The sequence below is a fragment of the Octodon degus genome, unplaced genomic scaffold (assembly GCF_000260255.1).
Source record: "Octodon degus isolate 3935 unplaced genomic scaffold, OctDeg1.0 scaffold00104, whole genome shotgun sequence".
Classification (NCBI taxonomy): Eukaryota; Metazoa; Chordata; class Mammalia; order Rodentia; family Octodontidae; genus Octodon; species Octodon degus.
Window position 1 is genome coordinate 9,642,651 of NW_004524680.1, and position 15,037 is coordinate 9,657,687.

At 41.7% G+C, this 15,037-nt stretch overlaps 1 protein-coding gene across 3 annotated transcripts in view; it reads left to right on the forward strand.

The window, feature by feature from the left end:
* The window catches only part of Fam135b (family with sequence similarity 135 member B), a 266,786-nt gene that overhangs the window by 247,549 nt on the left and 4,200 nt on the right, over positions 1 to 15,037 (forward strand). For all 3 annotated transcript variants that reach the window (XM_023723955.1, XM_023723957.1, XM_023723956.1), the window contains 5 exons: positions 2,038 to 2,129; positions 4,680 to 4,777; positions 6,079 to 6,230; positions 9,116 to 9,226; positions 11,300 to 11,413. In XM_023723955.1, coding sequence (XP_023579723.1) covers positions 2,038 to 2,129; positions 4,680 to 4,777; positions 6,079 to 6,230; positions 9,116 to 9,226; positions 11,300 to 11,413 — 567 coding nt within the window. The remainder of the gene's footprint in view (positions 1 to 2,037; positions 2,130 to 4,679; positions 4,778 to 6,078; positions 6,231 to 9,115; positions 9,227 to 11,299; positions 11,414 to 15,037) is intronic.

Sequence of the window (15,037 nt, forward strand, 5' to 3'; positions counted from 1 at the left end):
TAATTACAATGCAAGAATTAATTAATTTATGAGTCAATGAAATGTTATGTATAAAGGAAGAACTGGAGGAGGAGAATAAATGGATTCATTCTGAGGAAATCAGGTTTGTGGCTGGATACTATTTTGTCACCTATGGTTAATCACCTTTTACTTCCAGGGCACCTTTTTCTATGACAGAGACTACATCCAAGTTGTGGGATTTTCAGGAACCTGGAACAGCTTTCTCATTCATCAGCTCAAATACAGCTCGTGTATTCATATTAAATTACAAGGAGGCCAGATTCTCAATTGCTTTGTTAGAATAAGAAATCAGGGCAGGAAATTGCCTTTGATTATTTTTCTGTCATGCACATGCGAGTAGAGGCATGTTATAAATACAGATAGGGCAGCTTCCCAACAATGCATTGAGTTACCCAACACTGTCACCGGTCCAAGAAGTCACCTGGGAGAAGATTGATACCACAGACAGGTGTTTCTTGCAGGTTACTTCTCCAGTTCAAGTTGCATTATTCTGAAATCTTCAGAATTTTATGATTGATTGTTCAAATTTTGTTTCCAGAGAAGTGAGCATATTAATGAGTTATGAATATTTGCACAACTCCTATTGTGTGAAAGGTTGAAGATTTATATTCTTATAAATATCCTCAATTTGTCACCTTCTTAAGTCACACTTTCTGAGAATGCTTAAGTTCCACAAATATTGGAGGAAAGAGGTGTATGGTTTTATCTCTTAAGCTTTTTATGCTAAATACAAACACTTGAAGTTTTCTTCAAAGTTATGTCCTAAATGTCATGAGGAGACTTTAAACAAAAGCAGAAGAAATGAAATGGTGAATAAATTAATAAAATTTAACATAAAAGTACAAAATACACACTTTTCATAAAAGACCATGATGGCTTTATGCCCATGACCTCCATGTGTGGCTGTGCCGTGTGTGTTGTGAAGGATCCTAAAATGAGCGGCATCTTAGCTTAGAAGTCATCCTCAAATATTAGGGACATTCCTAGACCTTGAATTCCTCCTAATTCAGTGTGGCTCTTTTACCCTTCTTTGAATCAGAGAAGCTTCATAAAGAATTATGCAAAATTAGTCATAATTTCACCAATATCTTAGAAACGATTTAAACAATAACTTTGGGGTTTATTCCTGTGGTAAATCAGGTATGATCAATAGCTAAATAAGAGCATCTATTCTCAAATCCACAGGAACCCATTTAAGGAAGAGGCCAAAGATTCATTGAGATACTATTTAACTCCCTTGAGCTGCATGAAAGTGTTTCTAAAACACTTATTTTGTGGCATCAGATCCACGTTTTCACATGGTTTTATTGCTGAGAGCATTCTCTATGTTTTTGTACCTCTGCTGACAGCACCCACTCTCACACTTGAAGCTCTGAGTGCCTCTGGGTTGACTCAGCATCTATGCAGCTTGCTCTTCCAGGACTCATGCTCCGGGCGGGAGTGTTTCTCTATTAGATAGCTGAACCATCATTACCCTCTTCCAAGAAGCTTCTGATTACCTGCCAGCAGCAGAACTAGACTCTCCTTGTATTAATGTAAGAGGGCTTGCTGCTGTCACATGCTAATTACTGAATCAGCCATTAGGTGGCACCCCTTGCATGGAACATCCTGGACAAGACCTGGGATATAGCTCAGTGGTACAGTGCCTGTGTGGCAAGCTCAAGGTCCTGAGTTCAATTTCTGGTACAAAAAAAGAAGTCTAAATAGAAATGCTGGGGGAAGATGATAGGAGGTATGGTTCAGCTGACGTGGCACACAGTGTTTCTGAGTCACACATTAGCAGGACAGGGCACTATTTCATTGAGGCAAGACTACCTGAATGGACTCACATATGTGTTTGTGTGTGCATGGGAGACAGGGCAAGGAGGGCTGCACTTGCTTTTATTATCTGTTTAAAAACTGATGGAATAAAGTCAATGGAAAGCAGGGAAGAAAGAGAGAAGGTACAAATCCAGCCTGTTGCATTTTCGTTGATTCACTGTGGGGCGGGGGTGGGGGTTCTCTGTGATTTTTCAGGTAATAGTGCGGACCTTCGGCTGGTAAAGACTTTCATAGAACTGGGCCTTCCTGGAGGGAAACTGGACTTCCTAATGTCTGAAAAGAACCAGGTATGACAAAACCAAAAATCACTGGGCTTGAATGAAAATAGGAAATGAGCTCTAATAAACCCCGAAGAGCACCAGAATGATTTGTGGAGATTGGAGGGGATCTAAAGAACAACACTAAGCATTTGCCTGGCAAGCGCAAGGGCCTGAGTTCAATCCCCAGTTCCGCAATAAATAAATAAATACATAAATAAATAAATAAAATAAAGAACAACACTGTCAGGGAACTTGGAAAACTTAGAGAACAAACAATACGTTTTCCTCTTACAGGGTAAGGAAAGAACAAGTAATGAGAACACATGAACCATCTGTCCGGAGCTTTTTAAACAAAGAATTAGATGTGGAGAGGTCTTTGAAACATAAATTATTTGTGGATCCGTGGATCCATTCTTTGGGCAGGGCATTGTCCCTTATATCTATATGACAAAAGAAATAGGACTATGATTAGTAGTCATGGGAACCTTTGCTATTCAAAGGTAGATGGAGCTTGGGGCCTTAGGTTCAAGGTCTGTAAGACTTTAATGATTTAGGAGTTGCTGTAGATTTTCATGCTTGCAAAAATTGAGACAGATGAATCTTGAGTATCATTTGAAAGAATAGAACTGTTTATAAGCATAGGCTCCCAGAGGAGTGGCGGTTGTACAGAAAGTCACGGACCCTGGAAGGCAATGTTTCCTCCTCCACTGTTAGTGCTCATCTGTGTTTCAGGCTCCTTGGCATTTCCCATTCTGAAGGCCTACAGTAGCTTCAGGAGGGTGCAGAGCATGTAGCATCAGGAACAGGAAAGAGAATCTTTGTAGGAGCACCTACTCTGTGCGGGGCACTCTACTCCTGCCTCTTCATTTCATATTCAAAACTATTCTCTATCTGTTGTTGCTTTGTAAAAGAAAAGAGCAGAGTGACTCTGGAACTTTCACAGGGTTCCATTGTCAGTCTGATCTGGAGATGAAGCAAGGAGGCTCAAGTTCCAAGAGTAGCTTCCCAGTGTCTTCATAGGAAAGAGCAGGGTATCCAGTGACCAGCATTTGCTGACTTTATTCTTTTCTCCAAGTGAGGGTATTTTTTCAAGGAAGTGGAATACAGTCTGTTAGGGGGGCTTGGTCAATCAATGGCTGTCCCCTGTGTCTATCCAGCCATCCCAGTTGCCTGTTGCCTCCTTGCAATTAGTCTCAGCCTGGATTCCAAAGTAACTTTGGGGCTGGATCTCTGTTACAAAGCCATTAACTGCAAGGCTTGGCCATTCAGTACTTTGTTCTATGTGTTGTTTTGAAAATCTTATAAACGGGTCCATTTGTAATATTCCATTTAAACACTTCCTGGGGAATTCTTCATGTTGTTTCTTATTAAAGCCAACTCAATCTTCATAATTATAAGCATTATTCAAACAACACATTCATTTAATAATTGGCCAATGAGGACATGGACCCTGAAAGGCAGAGGATAATGGTTACAGCAGCATCTGTCTTGGGAAGCTCATGTACATTTTAATCAGTGAATGAGTAGGTTTTACTCTCCATGTTTAAGAGATAAAGTTTTAGTTCAGACTGGGGAGGCCACAGATCTAGTTAAACATCCAGTGGAGGAAAGGAACTGCAAATCGGGGTCCTTTACATCCTGTGGCATCTATGTGACCTTCTGGTGTCTGTGTCTCTTCTGCTTCTCGAGGTTACTGAATAACAGGGGAACCCAAAGGCCTTCTGCATTCTACCACTTTTTCTAAATATGCTTTTCTGACACTCTGATGAATATTCATGAGCTCTCTTGTTCATGTTTCTTAATGCTCAGCATAGGTACAGGCAGTCCAGCACATTGTTGTTTAGCTCCAAGTATGAGAGAAATTTGATTTGTAAATATGGATCCTAAAAAAAATAAAATAAATATGGATCCTAAATGTACTCATTTGTGCTTCCATGTTTTCAAATGTTAAAATTCAAGACACTAAATTTGTCTGCTCCATGCCTACCTTCCAAGCAGTCAAAGACTTGCACAGTATTTCTCTTCTTCCTTTAGTGCTGCTGTGTCTTTCTGACCATCCTGCCTAAATCATGATGACTTTGTTCTCTTTCCCAAGCCAATCGCTGTGCCCTGGACATATCCTCATAGCACAGCCTGAAGCCTGAGGGGGCTAAAGGCAGGGGCTTTGGAGTCAAGCTTGTCTAGTGTAAATCCCAGCATCGTGAGGAAAGTAAATGACCTCCAATCTCAGAGCCTATTGCCTCCTCTGTGAAGCACATACAGCAGGACCAATACCTGTGTATGGGACAATGGGTGTGAGAAGTGGTTGCAGACACCACATGCATGAGGTTACTCCAGCTCTTGGAGATTACTCAGCCTCCCATCTGAAGGCTCTTCAGATGCATCATATTTCTTTCTTTGAGCACCAATCTGTAGACCTTCTTCCCTGAGGTCAAACCTCTGCCTATAACACCAGCATTAGTCTTAGACACACTACCACAGTACTGCACAATAATCTACCAAAGATGGTGGCTTGCACACAGTGTGTGTCCTTGGACATAACCTCTCCCAACACCCTTCCTTTCTCTTTTCTTGCAGATGGACACATTTGCAGATTTTGATACCATGACGGATCGGTTATTAGATGAAATCATTCAGCACATTCAGTTGTACAACCTCTCCATATCTCGAATTAGGTAAAAGGAAACCACAGGTAGTTAATGCTGAGGGGAGTGGGGTGATGTTTTTGGGTGTCTGTTGTATTAAACTTTGGAATAATACCTTCTGAGAACCATTGGGATAATCTAACGTGACATCGGATGTGGATTATTATACTTAGGACCGAGTACCAGGGATGGTTGACACATGCCATTTGTATAGTATGCATGCAGAGGAGAAATATTTTGTTGTTCCATAGAAAGAGTGTAGTAATTAAAACAAAAATTGCTAAGTTTAAATTCTTGTTCTGATATAATTTTGAACTTTGATTGTTACATGTATTCTATGAGTAACTTTTTAGAAACTTTCTTCATCTCTGATTCTATATTCTCTTATCTATTATAGAATTATCACTAAGTCTCCATGTGTCCAGTGAGGGAGCTTTAATCAGTGCTAAGTTTAGCCTCACACTAACAAAAACCCCAGTCTACCTGTTTTCAATAACCAATTTCATAGGACATAGTGTGTATTACTGAGCACATAGCTATAGGGCTAAGCTCTCAATGTGCACTGTCACATTAATCTTAAGAACTAAATTGTCACTTCTTTATTTCTTTCCTGAAGATCTTAAAATTTACCAAATAATGTACTGGTTCAGTAAAAATGAGAGGACACAAGCGAAGCTGTGCAATTTCATAAACTAACACATTTTTTTCTTTGTTGATTTTGTTTTTATCATGAGAAGGGGTGCAAAGGTCTACTTCTCATATAATATGGTTTCAATACATAATAGTTGAGTTGAAATCAAAATGTATCAGGTCCAAATTTCTGTGAGCAGCACTTTGACGTCTGCAGAGCATGCAGCAGGGGTGTCAAACACAGTGGGAACAGTGACAGGCAGCTCAATAAATAAATAGGTTAACGAGACCTCAGGCACAGCTGGAGGGAGTCAGAGGTCAGGTTATGGTTGGCCTCGCAGGTGGGGCTCAGAAGCTGAGATGTCATCCTGTAAATGTCCAGGAGCGGTCAGTGCTCAGACATGTGCTTTACAAAGGAGGCTCTCAGTAGTCGTGTGGACCACCGAGAGGAGGCAGGCATGGGGACCAGTCGGGAGGGGCTGTTCTGAAAATCCAGAGCCAGGCAGATGCCCACCCTTCCCTCAGGCTACTCTGGCACAGTTGGCATTCACAAGGGCCCCATTCTTTGAACGTGACCAGAGTTTGGGAGCAGAGGAGGAGGGACTGGCGGCTTTTGTCCTCTTTACCAGCTCCCTGAATGCAGTGGGCCCCTAGCAGCCAGCCCTCCTGTGACACTCACGTGTGCATTTTCTGTCCCATAGCTTCATTGGTCATTCTCTGGGCAACATTATCATCCGTTCAGTCCTCACAAGGCCCCGGTTCCGGTATTACCTCAACAAACTACACACGTTCCTGTCACTCTCGGGGCCTCACCTGGGCACCCTGTACAACAACAGCACCCTCGTTAGCACAGGTAAGACTCCTCCAACCTGGCATGCCTCAAACTTAATGTGGGCCTCAAGGACTGGAAACCAGAGGCAGAAGTTCTCCCTGGAAATCTGGGACTTTGGACCTTCTGCCAAGCATGGAGTGGTGGAGTAAGACCTGGGCTGAGAAATGTGGCCCTTCCTTGGGGGAACTCAGTGAGATTAGACAGATATTTTCTGAGAGATTTTATATCTACCTTAAAGATTCTGTGAAGAAAATATTCAATATACTTGAGACTCTGATGCGAAGAAGTTAACATTCGGGAAAGAACAAAGGGCATTCCCATAGGACAGGTCTTATTTTAGTTAGCTTAGTGTAAAATAAAGATCATATGTGAGGGGTCATTATGGTCACAAAGTGGGGGACACTATGTGGGTGAGAGCACAACCCCTTCCCATACATTGTCATGATTGTTTTGAATCCAGTCAGAACATGGGAACAACTATGACAGCAGCTAAAGGTACTTGTGGAGTAACGACCTCCAAACTGCTTCAGAGAGTATTATGAATGATGGGTTTATTGTGTTTAAAGCAAGGGGAAGTGTCCTGAAGGATATTAATAGAGAGTCTTTTAATATAAGACTTTAAAATATTTGCAATAATATATTTTGGATTATATATTGTATATTTTATGTAGTGTGCAGTTATGTCACATGTACATACATGTATGTACATGTGCATCTTAGTATAAGCATGCATATGACATGGGTGTGCATATAATAATCCCTCAGAATCTGTTGAATGTTAGGTCTGGAACCCTCCACCGATGCCAACAGGCTCAGGTGCTCAAGTTCCTAATGTAAAATAGCATAATATTTTCATATCACCTATATGCATCCCTCTGCGTATTTTGTGTCATCTCCAGGCTTCTCATAATCCTTATTACAATGTGGATGTGATACAAATCCTTGTTTCACTGTTTGGTTAAGGGGTAACTATGAGAGTAAAAAATAGTCCAACCACTGTTCACTGCAGATACACCTTTTCATAGGGTATTTTGATCCCATTGGGTCAATCTGAAGATGCACAAAGTGCACTGACAGAAGGCTGACTGTGTCTTTGTGTGCGGGTGTGTGTCTATGTGCATATGCCTATCATGGAGTTGTCATTAAACAGAAAAAGTGTAAAAAAAAAAAAAAAGAAATGAACCATGATTCATGGATGGTCAAATACAGGTGAATACTACGCTGCTCACTGGGCTTCAACATTGAGGCCATCAATTTCATCTGTGCTCTATGGGAGAGATACCATAATGGCAAGGAACCTGGGTGAAACATAATTTGCAAGGAGTAAAGAGCAGGAAGAGTTTTCAATCAGAAATAGAGGTGTATGGAGCAAAACAGGAGCACAGTGTAACCCTCACACCATGGGCAGCTCTCTGTAACAGAAATGCGGCGTGCCCTGGAGGGGCAGAAGATCATGGAGGGAGGACACAGGAAGAGCCAGGGGAGGGGTCTGGCAAGACATGGCAAGGCGCTCGCCTTCTCCCTGGATGTCTCCAGTGTGGCTTTAACTGAGGAAGTGGCATGCCTTAGGGTTCAGAAGCTTGCATAATTCACTGGGTCTTATAAAATAGTAAGTGGTGTATCAAAATATGTCACTAGTCCAAATAAATCATGTAGCTCAAGAGCGAGCTCTAAGAGGCTCTCCTCTCTCTCTCTGCTGATCTGGTCACCTGCCATGCACACCCACATGCTTGGCACAGCCAGATGGGATCCTGGAGGCATGGGGCAAGGATGCTTTTATGTGGAAGTTATTTTAAGGATATGGCTTGTGAGTGTAAGTTGTTTGGTGGCATGATACCTAGCTTTTCCTGTTACTCTGACTTTGCTCACAGACTCAAGAAGCCAGCTTTGGGCAGAAACATGTGAATTAAGTTATGTTTCCGTACAGTTATAATCATGAAACATTAAAAAATGTTAAAACAGGAGGTGTTTCATGTGGTTCCTCCATTTAGATAGCCACTGTATTTATCTTTTCACATACATGCATATATATATATATATATATATATATATATATATATATATATGGTAGAATATATAATATATACTCTTCTTTATATTGAAGTCATATATATATATGTATATATCTGAATTTTATTTATTCCTCACTTTATTTTATTTATTTATTTTTTTGTGGTACTGGGGATTGAACTGAGGACCTTGTGCTTGCCAGGCAAGTGCTTATTCTACTGAGCTATCTCCCCAGCCCCTTAATTTTTTTTTAATGTATCTGGTATAGGGCCTCACTACACAGCTCGGACTCCTAGTGATCCTCCTGTTTTCAGCCTCCCCAGTGATGGGATTACAGGCATGCACCACCATGCCTGGACTCAGTCACCAGCTCAGTATGTCCAGGGTTGAGGATGGTGCAGCATATGGTGCTGGGGATTGAACTCCAGTCCCTGCACTTGCCTAAGTGGGCACTTAGTCTGCTGAGCTATCTTGCTGGCCCACTCCCTCATTTTTTAAAATCAAATTCATTTGTTTGATATTATGACAGTACTCCCTCTCATTAATGTTAGTGGCTACACAAGCAGAGCTGAATGGGTTGGCTCTGAAGTATTTATTTTAGTTTTCCAGGATCTTAAATGGACCCATTAGGAACATTCTTAAATACTTTCACATCAGGGTTTTTCTTTCAGCTTTCTTGTGGAGACTGAATGAATAAGGGAACATTTCTTGTTTGGGGCCTCTGAAAGCCCATCTCCATTGTTCTGCAGGGTGATTTTATGGCCAGCAAGGCACATTTCCCTCTAACTCCCCAACCATGTGCTTAGAATGCACTCTTATTTTTAACTGAACTCTTGTCTCTTTTGTTTTTGCCTTGGTCTACATTTTCTCCCTTGTATTCTCTTTCACTTCCCTAGGCTTGTGGCTCATGCAGAAACTGAAGAAATCTGGGTCCCTTTTGCAGCTGACCTTCAGGGATAATGCTGACTTGCGCAAATGTTTCCTGTACCAACTAAGCCAAAAAACAGGTGAGTGGTTCCATCTGCAGCTGCGGTGGTGATTTGCAACTCCAGATTCAACTCCTCAGACACAAATTATCTTTAATGCTGTGCTGAACCACTCCTGGTAGGTAAGGGGGGAGGTCTGGCAAGCAGTCTTTTCCATCTTTTAACGTTCCAGCAACTTCGAGGAACTCAGCATCTCTTGGCCTGCACAGCACATGAGAGGAGAGCTTGGATGTGTGACGTGTCACTGCGACTTACAGAAACCACATCTTCTGCTTCCCAATAGCCTTTTAGTGTTTCAGTCATGGAGGGCTGGGATCTTTGTGGCAATCTCAACAGGCACAGATTGACCGACACAAGGACTGGATGATAGGGCCTTGTTGGCTGAACAGGTGGCAGGCTCAGTGAAGTAAGGGGAGAAGACCCCACCTGCCCATGAGCATGGTCATAGAGGTCAAAGGCCCTCATGACCCAGGGGTCTCTGTGCCTGGGGAGGGATTACAGCTACTAACTGAATGGCCTATGCAGCGCTGCCAGGCAAGCTAGCCTGGACCAGAGTGTGCCTCCTGGTGCACAGTCCTCCGTCATTCTGTAGACACCTCTGACACATTTGCACCTCTAGCAGTGGGTGGCTGTGGCAAAGGGAAATTCCTTACAGAGGCTCTGGGCCTCTGTGTCAGGTCGAGGACTCTGGCTTGTCTTCTAGAGGGGGAGAAAGTAGGACAGGACTGGGCAGTGAGGAAGGAGGACTACAGTGTGGTCAGCCCACAGGCCTTAGTTTATGCCAAGATGAGAGCCTGGGAGATGAAGTGGCTCCACAGGGCTATCCTGAAGTGGCATGAGGGTTCAGGTATATCTTCCTAGCCCCACATCAGCCAGCTACTGGTACAAGCCATCTCCTAAGCTGTGAACTTAAAATACAATCTTCGATGTAGGTGGGAGGCCCACCACAGTGAGGGGACACTAAGTGAATGCTCAGGCCTCCTCCTGCCCAGGAGTATCCGGGGCTCTGTCTGAGGCAGCCGGATTGGCACACATGCCCAAAGCTTATCCTGGGCTCTCAGGCTTCCAAGATATTGGTGTGGTATTCGGCTTGGAAAACCCTTCTTTGTCATGGACACCTGCATATTCCTGGCCCACAACGTGGTTATCTTTCTCTCCTCCCCTCCCCTCCCCTCCCCTCTATACTCTTCCCCACCCCTTTCCTTTCCCTTCCCCTCCTCTCTTTCCTCTCCCTTCTGCTTTCCTCTCCAAAAGGGTGATAAAATATATGAGGAGCATTTTAATTGAAAAAAAGATATTACAGGAAAGGACACATTGTCTTTCATGCCCCTTAAAATACTCTGCCTGATGAGCAACTCATTCTACTATTCTTGACATTTTTGGAAGCAGTTCTGCAAGTCCTTTTTCATGAGTGTTTTTATGAAGAGTAATAAAAAGATATAGCACATGCTGCCACCCAGTGTCATCACATGGAAAGCCAGGCTGATAAAAACATTATTCTGTGTCTGCACATACTTTACTCCCTGGATCTGGCACCAGACCAAGCGGACTCTTCCGCAAAGTCAAAATGACTACTAATGGTGAATCAATTTGGAACACTGAGGCAGCTACAGCAGTAAAACTAAAGGTAGGAAAGAGGACTGCTTTAGGAAGGGACAAGGATGATGGGATAAATGTGTTTGAAAGGAGCAGGAGTATATTGATGGGGACTCATAGCAGCATATTTTTCATTATAATCATTAAGTTTATTTGCTATAAAGTCGTACCTCATTTATACTGCTTCTTCTCTCTAGCTTGCTATGTGCCTCCTTGCCTTCCAAGAGTGAAGAGAACCAAGAATTAACTTCCCCTCTCAATCGCCAGGGCTCCAGAACAGGGCTTCCATCCTCTCTTCCCCACAGGTGCCTGTTGGCCTCTGTGAAGGCTGCACATCATAAATCCCAAGACCACAGCCCAGCCACAGTGACACATCAGCCTCTGGCATTGCCTCACGTTGCCCTATCTAGGAGAAGCCTGAGGTGTGCAAACCAAGCTAGAGGATGTTCAAGGTGAAATTTTCCAGATGTGAAGCTCTCACCTGGCCTCTCATTCCAGGGCTGCAGTATTTTAAGAATGTCGTGCTGGTGGCTTCTCCCCAAGACCGCTATGTCCCGTTCCACTCAGCCAGGATTGAAATGTGCAAAACTGCGCTTAAAGACAGGCACACAGGTAAGCTGTATTTTACACCTTAGAAAGCCTTCTGATTTCCAAAGCCAAAATCAATCCATGATGTGGACTCTGCTTATCAGGAAGAGTAGGCTTTGGGGTGCACAGTGTGGATCTCTCCTAGAACTGGGTGGTGGGGCAGACATAGCTTATATACACACACGCAGTGCCCTTGGGGTTATTGTCCTGGCCACACCTTCATGCAATAAGTAGTCCCAGACTCGGGGACCAGGGAATCATCCATTAGCTCCTTTGGTGAGTCAGCCACCTAAGTAGAAGACTAACAGAGTTTGCCCTCAAGGATTCAGTGCCCCGCTGGGGCGTGACAGGAGCAAGAGCAGAGACAGCCCCACAGGGGAGGGACCCAGGGCTGAGTAGTGAGCAGCCGCAAGGCGGAGGAGGCCCTGAGGATGGTGCAGCAGGATGCCTGGAGAAGCTGAGCCGGTGTTCAGAGAGGGGCTTACCAGGCCACCAGAATGCAGATGTGGGCTGGCATTCTACTGCCCTTTGATAGATTAGCTTGTCTCTATGTCAGGCACTTTGATTTCATTTTTTAGCAAATTACTCACTTTGTTACATCTTAAGACATTTAATAAAAATCTGTCAAACATCCAAAAGTTTGGAATTAATGAATAAATAGATATATATATTCTAAATTTTTGCTGGGTTCCAGGATAACCACCAGGAATTTTGATGTAAAATATTTTTTAAAAATTGTAATTTTATATATATATATATGAATTATAAAAGAATATACATATGTACACAGAAAAAGAGAATTTAAACATATAAAATGATTATATTTTTACTGCCCATATATGTACTGAAAAGTAAACTGAGGCACACTACAAAATGATACACTTTTATTGAGAGAGCTCATTTGCAGAATATTTGAAAAGTCAACTTTATTTCAATAAGAAAGGTCACACCTCATTTTTTCTTCGCCACCACTTAGCCTTCTTCTTGACTTCCAGCGTTGTCATGTGTCCTACTGAAAGCCATCATTTTATGTGTGATCTAACGTGCCCTGCTCCCGTGTTCACTTTCCGGTGTTAAGATATCAGACACAATGTTGGACTTGCCTGCCACTTGCAGAAGATTTAAACAGCATTGAAGCAGACTGTAGGGAAGGCCTTTGCCTACATGTTTTCTATCAAACTGTCACTGAAATAGACTCCTACTTAGGAGATATTGGAGAAAAAGTATTAGTGAGTGAGTGCTCTGGAAGGTTTTTGCCAAATTGATCCTAAAATAATCAAATAGAAACATTTTACTTTCTTTTTAAATTAATTGTATTGGTCTATCTATCTATCTATCTATCTATCTATCTATCTATCTATTATATTCATTAGAAGAAGTTTGTACTTGTATATAGTATTTCTTGATTCTTTTTTCTCTGAATTCTGCTGCCACCCTTCTTCCCTTCCTCATTTACAAAGATTTCTTTGCATTTTCTTCTTCTTTCTCTTCCTTTCTTCCTTCTTTCCACATCCTTTGCTGTCCTTCCCATTTGCATATTTTCCTCCTATTTCCCAGTATCTTTCATACTCTTTGGTCCTTCTTTACTGTTGTTAGTTTCTCTCAGTAGAGACAATGCTACACTGGAACATGTGTGTCTGATTTATTTCACCTACAAGTATGAACTCTTCATTTTTCTTGCTTGCTTTTCCCCCTCGTTGCTTCCTCATTACCCTTTCTTCAGAATCATTTCTTTCTATTTCACAATACTTTTTATACACTCTGCTCCTTATTGACACATCTGTTATCTCATGACGTGATGTCTACATGTGTGTCTTCTAGAATGACAGTATTGCTTACCCCATTGGTCCTCTGATGTGAGAAACCAAAAGTGCAAATAAGGACCAGAGAGAGAGAGAGAGAGAGAGAGAGAGAGAGAGAGAGAGAGGCCTAAGATTACATATCAATGATAGTTGTTAAGAAGTTTTCAACATGAAATTTCAAGTATTGATACTTTTTCTTGCATAAATATTTTCAGATTTTTCTAATTGCCCTTTGGTCAGCATCATACTACAATATTGGTGGCAATAAACAAGAGTTGCCTATACGATATTTACATATGTAGGTCTGGTTTATTTCACTTATGAATAAATCTTTAAGTGGTATAGTCTCCCTAGTGTAAGAACTCAAAAGAAGAAATAAAAAGAGAAAGGTATAACATAATTAAAAGGAAAGGGAGAACTTAAGGATTAAACAATGAAGAGAGGGCAAGGAGAGAATCTGGGAAACATGACAGGAGTAAAACCATACATTTATATGCACAAGATGGGTAAGGCAATGATCCTGAGACTTTTCAGCAGGATTTTGAAACTAGCAGTTAATTGGTAGGATCCTCACTTGGACTAACTATTTATGCTGATAACTATGAACTAAGGAACTACACTGAAGATAGTAATGTGTAATACTAGGCTCATGCTTGGAATGCCTGTTCTGGTCTTCTAAATATGTACTGCTTGTCATGTCATACCAGTTACTGCTATACAGTCTCTCAAGTAAATGTATTTTTTTAAAAAAGGTAAAATAAATGAAAACAAGAGACAAGAGAACAAAACAAAATAAATAAAATAAACAAGGATTGAAGGAGTTGAATGACCTGATTTTAAATGTGATGTGACCTAACATTATCATTGCTAATGCATCTCCAAACTTCGTGCTTATCTGCCTTGTCCGTCTCTGTCTCTCTCTTTCACCTTGGGGCTTAAACCCATGCCATGTATGCAGTAGGTAAGACTTTATCACTGAGATACATCACCATTCTCTATGCCTACTTTCTTTCTTTGTCCCTTCCCCCCATGGTGCTAGGAACTGAACCATTGAGCACAGGACCTTTTTACTGAACTCACTCCCTCCACTCCCAGACACAGGGGCTCTGTAGCTCTCTGTTTCCCAGGCTTCACACACATTTGCTGTCTCCCTGCATCACTGTGGAGGTTTATTCACACAGGATGGGGGAGGTACAGAAGAGTAGTGGCATGAGGCTAGTGTACCCAACAAGGAGCTGTCTCTCTCACTCTGTAAACTAGGGGTGCTGTATTGGCTTTATAAAAACAGAGTTCTGGGAGATTCTGAGAATATGCTACTATGTTTGGTTCTTGTCTACTTTCTTATGAAAGATACAATAAGTGTATTTCACTATTTAGGAAGAGAAGATGTGGAGCTTAATTCAGGCTGATTCGTGCTTTAGTGTTTTTAAGCACACATATTTCTATTTTATAAAAATTCTGAAATGAAACACTGCCCATTTGCATCTACCTTCCAGCTTCTCCTTGCTCCTACCATGGAAGTGGATCAAGTGGCGAAAGGCACTTTTAAAAAAAAAAAAGCTAATTAAAGATAGTCTATACATGATTTTAAAAATTACTGAAGATTTTCTCAGAATTTATGGGCCTAGTAACATCTCTGCAGAAAAGAAATAATCTGGTTGAGTAATAGTTCTGATTTGTTGTCTTTTGTTTGCTTTTGTAAGTGACCTCTGGCCATTGCTATTTATAAAATTTAAATAAGTGATTGTGTTGAGGTAATGATGACATGTTTCCATTTCCACTCACTGGCAGCATTCTCTCTCTCTCTCTCTCTCTCTCTCTCTCTCTATATATATATATATATATA